The sequence below is a fragment of the Salvia hispanica genome, chromosome 5, assembly GCF_029641045.1.
Source record: "Salvia hispanica isolate PSC_SH4W2 chromosome 5, Shi_PSC_v1, whole genome shotgun sequence".
Classification (NCBI taxonomy): domain Eukaryota; kingdom Viridiplantae; phylum Streptophyta; class Magnoliopsida; order Lamiales; family Lamiaceae; genus Salvia; species Salvia hispanica.
The window spans coordinates 16,764,760-16,773,895 of record NC_142696.1 but is presented as its reverse complement, the minus strand read 5'-3'; the positions used below and the strand labels follow the sequence as shown (position 1 = coordinate 16,773,895).

The 9,136-nt window shown below is 34.5% G+C and overlaps 2 protein-coding genes across 3 annotated transcripts; both read left to right on the top strand.

Moving 5' to 3' along the window:
• The first annotated feature begins 457 nt into the window (after positions 1-457).
• Positions 458-3,102, top strand: EDA3 (DnaJ/Hsp40 cysteine-rich domain superfamily protein). Its single transcript, XM_048097668.2, has 6 exons — positions 458-617; positions 937-1,040; positions 1,908-2,073; positions 2,197-2,289; positions 2,439-2,569; positions 2,685-3,102. The coding sequence occupies exons 1-5, from the start codon at positions 536-538 to the stop codon at positions 2,567-2,569; spliced, it is 576 nt and encodes a 191-aa protein (XP_047953625.2). The 5' UTR covers positions 458-535; the 3' UTR covers positions 2,685-3,102.
• Positions 3,103-4,243: 1,141 nt separating this feature from the next.
• Positions 4,244-8,365, top strand: LOC125191163 (deoxyhypusine hydroxylase-B-like). 2 transcript variants are annotated; one of them, XM_089058090.1, is made up of 9 exons: positions 4,244-4,399; positions 4,719-4,904; positions 5,247-5,380; positions 5,488-5,702; positions 5,780-5,918; positions 6,461-6,587; positions 6,675-6,793; positions 6,875-8,044; positions 8,129-8,365. In XM_089058090.1, the coding sequence occupies exons 2-8, from the start codon at positions 4,748-4,750 to the stop codon at positions 6,908-6,910; spliced, it is 927 nt and encodes a 308-aa protein (XP_088914216.1). In that variant the 5' UTR covers positions 4,244-4,399; positions 4,719-4,747; the 3' UTR covers positions 6,911-8,044; positions 8,129-8,365. The 2 variants fall into 2 exon arrangements, with proteins under 2 accessions (XP_088914216.1, XP_088914217.1); XM_089058091.1 differs by having other exon boundaries at positions 4,296-4,399; positions 4,724-4,904.
• Positions 8,366-9,136: the final 771 nt, after the last annotated feature.

Sequence of the window (9,136 nt, the reverse complement as noted above, 5' to 3'; positions counted from 1 at the left end):
TTTAATTTCATCCATTCATTTTAAAACCTAAAGATAGAGATTTGGTCTTGATTTTGGATTAGGGTGCTATAAGCATTAGAATATGACCCTACTTGAATGATATTAAAAGATAAATTAATTATTATTTTATAATATTAAAATAATAATATTATTTTATGATATTAATATTGATTAATAATATTAGTATAAAGAATGAGGAGAATGAGAGAAGATATTATAATATCACTTTTGTTACTAATTTTGTGTATGGCTAAATTATCATTTATGATACAAATTGAAAAATGTATTTATTTAAATGGTATTTTGGATGAAAATTGCACCAACAATAAAAAAAAAAAAATGTGATTTATAGATAGTAAAAATGATATAAAATCTAACAAAGTCGTGCTGCGTGTATATGCAGTTGGGTATTTTGAGATTACCGTTGTGATGAATATACATATTCTGAATTTTGATTCACCACCACACGACTAAAGCTCATCTCTTTTACAAATATCGCACTCACTCACGCAGATAGAATCATAGAGATAGAGAGATGGCTGCTCATCTCTCTTCGCATTCACTCTCAGCAATCTCAAGCTTCTCCGTGCAACATGTTAAGATTTCTCCAAACCGCAGTATGTCTTCGCTCTTCTCTTTTTGCTCTCAATTCCCTTTTACAATCTGTTATTACTGCTTATGCACAACCAAATCTGAATATTGTGCTCAATCATGTGGATTGTTGGCTGATTTTTTAAATTTGTCAAAATCTGAAGAAATTCCTATCCAAATTGCATGGAATTCCTTCTTCAATTCGATTATTGATTTTAGTGAACATTTGTCTTCGCTTTTGTCTCTTGTAATTAGTAGTTGATGAATTTTTATTTGGTTGTGTATTTGTCACAAAACAAAATACATTATTCTGAATTCACTGGATTTCTTTGGATTTTGTTTTAGATGCTAATTTCAAGCCAGTGGAATTGCAAGTTAGATCCAGTTTGGAGGATGAGAGCAGCACTTCTTCTAGTTCTGATAAGCCATTAGAACCTACGAAGATAGAGGTTTGTTCCTTGAACTTATGTGTTTAGAGTTGAAAGTATAGTTAAATGGGATTGTTGGGATTTGGTAGAGTTGCTAAGCCTGTTATTGTGTTTTGCTGAAATTCCCTACTGCTTTTACACATTTTGTAGCTAATTGATATGTACTAGTATTCTTTCTTATCCACACCTTATATGCATTGGCTTTGGTGAATATGAAAATTACCTTCTGTTTGGTGCTCTTGTATGTTTGATAGTTTCTCTAAGCCTCTTCTTAGGGTGACTGCTGAGCAAGTCTTGTTTGGAATGTGAGGAAATCTGGTGTATTGGCATTTGGATATTTTCCAGCAGTGATTTATGGATTGTGAAATTTGTTACCCGTAGTTGGAGATGTGTAGATCTTATATTGACTTTCGATATTTCTTATAGTCGTCAAGTAGGTAGAGGAGTATAATTAAAATGTCTCACAACCTCTTACTATAAGAAGTCCTAAAGGGAAGTAGTCAGGGACATTTTTGTTCATATACTCTGAAAAGAATCATCAATTTTGAGGTATTGAGGGTGCATTTAGAACCAGACATTCTGGATGTACATATGGTGGATCTCACCATCTCAAGTGTTCACTGTTACACTGTTTCTCGACTGTCAGTTGTTTAATGTATTGTTTAGTAAGTTACTTCCCAGAACCTAATCAGCTAGTAGCACAGTAGCTTGGGGGTTATTTGTCGATGTAGCATGAAATTGCAGTCAGTGACTGCTGAGTCTACAGAAAGAATACGCACAGAATGATTTTTATCTAGCTTGCATTTTCTTATTTTTGTTGATGCAATTGTTAGTCATCATCCGCTGTAGCTTATTGACTTCAAGTGACGTTCTTTGTCTTTCAAGCAGGTATCACATACTGCAACCTCTCGTCGCCATTGTCTGACTTGTATATGCTCCACAATGGTGTTGATAGTTGCTCCAGGAATTTCAGATTCTGACTCTAAGGCAAATGCTATGGATAACAAAGAAAAAGCAGTGTGTCGCAATTGCAGAGGCAGTGGTGCTATAATCTGTGAGTGTGAATCAGTTCTCTTTAAAGACAGTATCATATTTCGAAAAACATATAAAGCAGAGCTCATCTGTTTCTCTGACCTCGTGTAGGCCATAAGATGATGTTCATTTGCTCTTTATTTAGGTGATATGTGTGGTGGTACAGGAAAATGGAAGGCTCTGAACAGAAAACGTGCAAAAGATGTCTACGAGTTTACAGAATGCCCCAACTGCTACGGTAACTATGTTTTAATCATTTAATTTGCTTGAGCATGCGTTTATCATATTAGGATGCTTGAATGTGGATATTGTCATTCATATCTGTAAACATATGCTGTTTCTTAATCTCTCTGACTTTAGTATTGAATGATTTCTACGAAATTCTAGGTCGAGGGATATTAGTATGCCCGGTATGTTTGGGGACAGGTTTGCCAAACAACAAAGGTCTTCTTCGGAGGCCTGATGCAAAGCAATTGCTCGATAAGATGTACAATGGCCGGTTGTTACCAAACTCCTAGGTACTATACTCTCACGGTTCTTCATCACTTTCTTCCTACTTCATGATGCACAACAACATTTTGCTACTTGTCTTTCCCACTAAAGAACAATACATGGTTTGTCTTTGTGCTTCAGTTTGATTTCAATGTGTAACGAGACATCTTTGGACGAAGCAAGAGATGAGAGGAACGGAGCGTATAAGGAAAAGGTAAACACAATGCTAGCAAGTCTAGTAACATTTCTCACTTGGGCTGTGTGTGGAAGGCAATGGCAAATCTTTTGATCTCGAGACTCCTCTGGCAAGTTTCTTGGTCACCATATGAGAAACAACTCTAGTGTTCTATATTTCTCACGCTTTATTATCATGATCATCATCATGAGTGGGTGTAGATGTTTATGTTGATGTTGATGTAGTATATGTTGGTGCTTTTGCCTCTCATGCTCTAGCCGGTGGGGACGTATCGATCCTGTTACTTTGGACGACTAGTCCTGACAAGTCAAGATAGAGTTAGGTTTTATAACTATGTTCGGAGCATATAAAACTTTTTTTAAAGTTTTTTGGTTCACAGTTTTATTATTACGTGACAGAAGCTCAAGCTTAAGGTCGTTTCGAGGGTCCATCAGAAATTGTAACTTGCAAGTTAAACACATGTAAAATTCTTATAAAAATTCCGTTCTTGGCATAACTTGCAAGGTAAACGTCCGAGTTTAAGATTTTGATGGATCAATTTTCTTTTATTTTACTCCCTCCGTCCCGCCATTAAATGTTTCATTTTTCTTTTTTTGAGATGTGTCTCATTCCACTAACTCATTCGAGTCATATTTTATAATAAAACCAATATATAAAAGTAGACTTCACATTTTACTAATTTTTCTATCCACTTTACTATATAAAGTGAAACAATTTCTTAAATTCCGTAATGGTCAAATATGGAACATTTAATCAGGAACACAGGGAGTATTAGTTTTGAATGCAATACTGTACATAGAAATAAATAATCACTAATAAAAAAAATACTATGAAAGTTGACCTTTTGAACATGGATTATTAGACAAAATTTTCAATTGTTTAATAATAAGGGAAAAACGTACTCCCTTTATCCAACCGTATGTGACGCACTTTTAAACATGAGTTTTAAACGTAAGTCTAAAAAAAATAGAGCACAATTATCATTTTTTATCGTTCATAAAAATAGAGCACATTCAGTTATGGAAAGTTTTCAACAAATAATAATCCTAAACATCATTTCACTGACATTACTTCTCATTTACTTTTTCTCATTCTCTTTTAATTTTTTACTTTCTCTCTTACTTTATCAATTCTACATTAAAATCGTATCATAGTTCGGTAAAGATGCAAAATCAAAACTCATCGTACTCTTTCTGATACGTATTCTCTCCGTTCTCTCATAATTAAGTTATTTTTCTATTTTGAGAAGTTTCCTATAGTTGAATCATTCCATACAGTTTGTACCCTATATTCGTCTATTTCCACACACAAAATTTGTTCGTCTACTTCCTAAAAAATTATAAAGGGGTGTGGATTAATATTATAAATAAAAAATTAGAAATATTTACCCCTACTGCATAGATTACGAAATTCATACTCCTCTTATAAAGCGATTACTTCTTTTTGGATATAAATTAGGAAAATGATATTGTGAAGAGAATAAAATAAGAAATAAAAAAATAGATAAAACTGGAGTAAAAAAAAATTGAGAAATTTGGGAAAGTGTAACTTCATAAAATCTGAAAATCGATTCGAGCAGCACACAATAAAAACCGTCGCCATTAGCCGCGCTCTTCACTCCGCGGTGTGTAGCGCCGCCCGTTGCCTCGCCAGAAGCCAGGTTTCCTTTCTACGCAACATTCTACCTATTTTTCTTCCTTTTGATTCCTTCCATTGTTTTATCTATTTGCACTGACAACCGTTTTCGTGCTTGTATTATTGTCTATCTTTATGAAACTGTTCTTCTATAATGTTGATAAACTTGTTGTGTTCAATGTTATTAAGATTCAAATTTGTTTGAAAAAGTTCGCTTGGAGGCTGATTTCTGTTCAATTTGAGTTGACTAGTTTTTATTGAGTTTGGTTCGGATCGAACTGTCTTCAATTTTTCGGCGGCAAAATCACGCAACTGTAATTAATTGAAACCCCCAATTTCTGAAGGCTAGGGTTTGTCGTAAAGCAAATTGCAAATGGATAGCGAACGTTCCTTCAAAGTGCCGCCGGAAACGGAGAGGTTTCTCTGCGAACGGTTGCTGGACGAAAAGCAGCCCATCTCAGAGCGGTTTAGAGTCCTATTTTCTCTCCGCAACCTCCGAGGCGTCGCACCCCGCACTGCGCTCATCCAAGGTATCTTACAAATGTTCTTCTAAATGTATCTTTATATGTTCATATGTTTTTATTGTTAGGTTTTCTTTGTTCTTCATTTTATGCTCGGTTTTAGGTTTGTATGATTAAGTTGATTGGTTGATGCAAGCTTGAATTTGAAAAGATTAGTTGATTTGAGTCCTTTCTGCATAACAATTGTTTTTGTTGAGTAAATTAAATATGGAATATAGTTTGGTAAAATGTTATAAGTAGTCTCATTTGTTCATGGTTGATTGTTACATTCATTTAGTATCTCAGTATCTCTTGTTTGAGATTGAAAATACAAGCCTCGTTAAAGAAGTTTGATCCAAATCTCTACTTCAGCAACTAGGGATACTTCAAACCTGCTTGCACATGAGGCTGCATTTGCTTTGGGTCAAATACAAGATGCTGAAGCTATCCCTGCATTAGAAGCTGTTCTAAATGATCTTTCGTTGCATCCCATTGTGCGCCACGAGGTATGTGCTGTTTGAATCTGAATTTTGTTTTCAAGTATATCAATCGCTTCAGTTTCTAATGATTAAGTTCCAAATTAAATAGCTATTGTGAATTTGTAAATCATCAGGCTGCAGAAGCTCTTGGTGCAATAGGCTTGCAATGTAATGTACCACTTCTTAAGAATAGTTTGGCGTCAGATCCAGCTCAGGAAGTTAGAGAGACATGTGAACTAGCCCTGAGTCGGATTGATGGGTTGAAGAATACTTCTGTGACTGAGGCATCCCCTTTCTTGTCAGTGGACCCTGCTGCTCCTGCTGCTTGTTCTTCTGTAGAAGAACTCAGGTAGTTATTTTGCACAAATATCATAAGTTCGTGTCTTTATATCATTTGGTTGCTTTATCAACTTCTTTACTTTACAGGGAAGTTCTACTGAATGAAGACAAGAGCATGTACGAGCGGTATTCTGCTCTTTTTGCTCTTAGAAACCTTGGGCAAGACGAAGCTGTTTCTGCTATTGTTGAGTCTTTAGGTGCCAATAGTGCTCTACTGCGGCATGAGGTTTGTTTATCTTTCTTACATGGAATAATTAGTAGAATCAATAGGATGGATGGTGCTGGCCTGTATGCATTGGAGTCTTCCTGAAAAAGACGAAAATTCCTCGCCAACTCATTATTTTTATGCCAATTGGCAATATGATTAACTATTGGAACATCAGTTATACATATTAAGCTAAGTTGGCAGTAATTGCAATCTCAGCCGTTATCCACTTCCTGAATCTCTAGTAATTCACTTTTAGATTAATGTCAGATGTTTCATACCAGTATATTTTCTATCATATGATTCATATTTTTGTCAGTAATACCTTGAAATGATTGGCTGGAATGTCATCAGCTAGCAGAATGATTGATAACCCAAATCATGTAAGAAACAAGTTAATACTATAAATATCACATTTCTTATTGTTGCGGGTGAAGGAATTAATTTTCATCATCATGTATCATTTGCAATAATAAATTTATGTTTTTACTTGATCAATGTAACTTTTTGTTTCTTGTGAATAATTCCTTTGCAACTAAGTATTTGATTTTGATTGAGTCCAGGTTGCTTATGTCTTGGGCCAACTGCAGAACAAGAAAGCTTCAGATGCCCTTTCACAGGTTCTTAGAGATGTAAATGAACATCCTATGGTTCGACACGAAGCAGCAGAGGCTCTTGGCTCTATAGCAGGTTCAGCTCATCTATATTTAAAATGTGCATGCATATATAGAAGCTAAAATTGATGTATAATCTGTTGACACACTTTTGATATTGTAGATGAAGAATCGATTGCTCTGCTGGAGGAATTTTCCAAGGACCCCGAGCCCATCGTCTCACAGAGCTGTGAAGTTGCTCTCAGCATGCTCGAGTTTGAAAAATCAGGAAAATCCTTTGAGGTAATAAACAAGATTCGGAATATTTAGTAACTAGCATGTCAGTATACTTGGTCTGAGACATATTTTTGTGATGAGTTGCAGTACCTTTTCATGGAGACACCTCAAGCTTCATGCTAAGTGGAATTTCTTGTTTTTCAACTTCGCTATTCTCAAGAAACAATGGATGGTTCAAGAATCAAACCCTCAACTATTGCCGAGATGGAAATGAGGTTGCTCTAATTTTGTCTACATCTCTTTTAACTTATGAATTTGGCTTTCACCTTGTGAAGATGACTTATTTATCGGTTCAGGTAGAGAAAAGCTAGGGTGCCTACCTACCCTCCTATAATCTGTTATAATTGAATCAATATAATTGAAACGATACATAATAGAGAAATTCATTATGTTAAATAACTGGTTTCTATATAAATTGTTTAGGGATACATTAATTATAAATTTGTATCAACTTTTGTTATTAACAAATCGATTAAACTGAACCAAAATGATTGTTTCTTGATGATTCAAAAAAATCCCATTTCCAATAACTAGTCCAAACTTATCAAGACTCACATCTTTGAGGATGATGGTGCGGCAGTATTGTTAGACTTTTGAAAATGGAAACGACTAGATACGATTTCAATCATACACTGGACTATACCATTTTGGATATTGGAAACGAACTTTAAAAAAAAAATTCGTTGATTTTTTAAAATTTAGGATTAAATTTGTGGATTAAATTTTCAAAATATGAGATCGGGGCATACAAATTTTTTTATACTACACGTCATTTTGATCGTTAAGCTATTTTTTTGTTTTGATAAAAATTTTATCACTCTTCTGTTTTATTTTCATATTTTATTCTCTTCTGTATTCGTTATTTGAATACCAATTTCTTCAATTTTGTGGCCGAAAGAAGTGACACAAAGTAGATTTGTTTAGTGTATATAGAGGAAGTAGTTTTATTTTAAAACTTAGAAAAAATTGGATATATATCAAGAATATGAAATTGAAAACATAGAAGAGGCGGTTGAGGTTACGTGTCGAGGGTGGACATTGGTTGGACGCCAGTGTTGAATGTAGATGAATGAATAAAGCGCAGACAAAACGTATTAGGAAAAATGGAAAATGAAGAAAGAGGGAAATGGCAATGGTAAGGCGCATGGGGAGTTGTACTCTCCCGACCACGCTGTTGATGTTAAAACAGATACACACACCAACAATCAAACCCATTTATATGCTCCCCACAACGCTCTTCATATAAACAACAAGGAGGTATGTTATTGCTATCTATCTATCTATCACTATGGAACTTCAATTTTTCTAATAATAATCACTATTTGAATTGATGATCGTCAGGTGGAAGAAGGAGAAGCCAAAAACAAGAAGGAAGAAGAAGATGATGTTGAGAAGCGGAATCCCAAATGTTCCTCCAAACTATAGTCTAGATTATAGTAATATGAAGTACTAGGAAATATAATAAGGTGCGAGGTTGTTGTGGAATGTAATGCGCTGATCAATATAACACACAAATCATATCCTCTCGAAGAATATTTCATTTGCTTTAAACATTGAAGTGAATTATTTCTGATGTTATTCGGATTTTCCCTAATGATGCAAGGAAAGAAGATCAATCTATTATTGTGCTATGCTTTACCTATCCAAGATAATATTCTTTATCTAATCATATAGTACATGATTTATATCCATTCTTCTAACGCTCCCCTTTCAATGACATCTCCGACACTTAACTTGCTAATCACTTCTTCAAATATTTTGGAGTTGACGACTTTGGTCAAGACATCTGCAAGAGTTGTTAGTTGATCTTCTGATTTGTTCAGAAGATGTTTTGCTAAATTAGTTTACTGGATTTAATTTCCCAGTTGCATGTCCATGTATGATGGTAAAGATCATGACTTTATACTGCACTTATTATTTTAATTAATATGCTATGCTTATTATTTTCATGCAATTTAATAAGGTAGTACTATATAAACTACTAACAAAATATATCCTTTAACTCTAATGCTGGGGATCGGTGGTGCATACCCGAATTCCACATTACCATATTGTTTGCCCTTACAAGGAGATTAAATGAATACTCTCCAAAAGGTCTTATACTAATAGAGTTGGAGTAACTCATTTATATGCTTGTAACTGTTGCTCATTCTCCAATGTGGGATATTGTTTGCCCTCACAAGGAGATTAAATGATGGGATCATTCAGATTGCAAGTATGATTATCAGAATTTCCCTCACACGGAGATTAAATGATGGGATCATATGGAGATTAAATGATGAGATCATTCAGATTGCAAGTATGATTATCAGATTTCATTGCAATTAGGCCTTACTTTACTAGTATATC

Coding starts and splice junctions, on each gene's coding strand:
- EDA3 (XM_048097668.2), top strand. CDS start 536: ATGGCTGCTCATCTCTCTTCGCATTCACTCTCAGCAATCTCAAGCTTC. Junction 1,041..1,907: donor TAGAACCTACGAAGATAGAG/GTTTGTTCCTTG, acceptor TCTTTCAAGCAG/GTATCACATACTGCAACCTC. Junction 2,290..2,438: donor AGAATGCCCCAACTGCTACG/GTAACTATGTTT, acceptor ACGAAATTCTAG/GTCGAGGGATATTAGTATGC.
- LOC125191163 (XM_089058090.1), top strand. CDS start 4,748: ATGGATAGCGAACGTTCCTTCAAAGTGCCGCCGGAAACGGAGAGGTTT. Junction 5,381..5,487: donor ATCCCATTGTGCGCCACGAG/GTATGTGCTGTT, acceptor GTAAATCATCAG/GCTGCAGAAGCTCTTGGTGC. Junction 6,794..6,874: donor AATCAGGAAAATCCTTTGAG/GTAATAAACAAG, acceptor GATGAGTTGCAG/TACCTTTTCATGGAGACACC.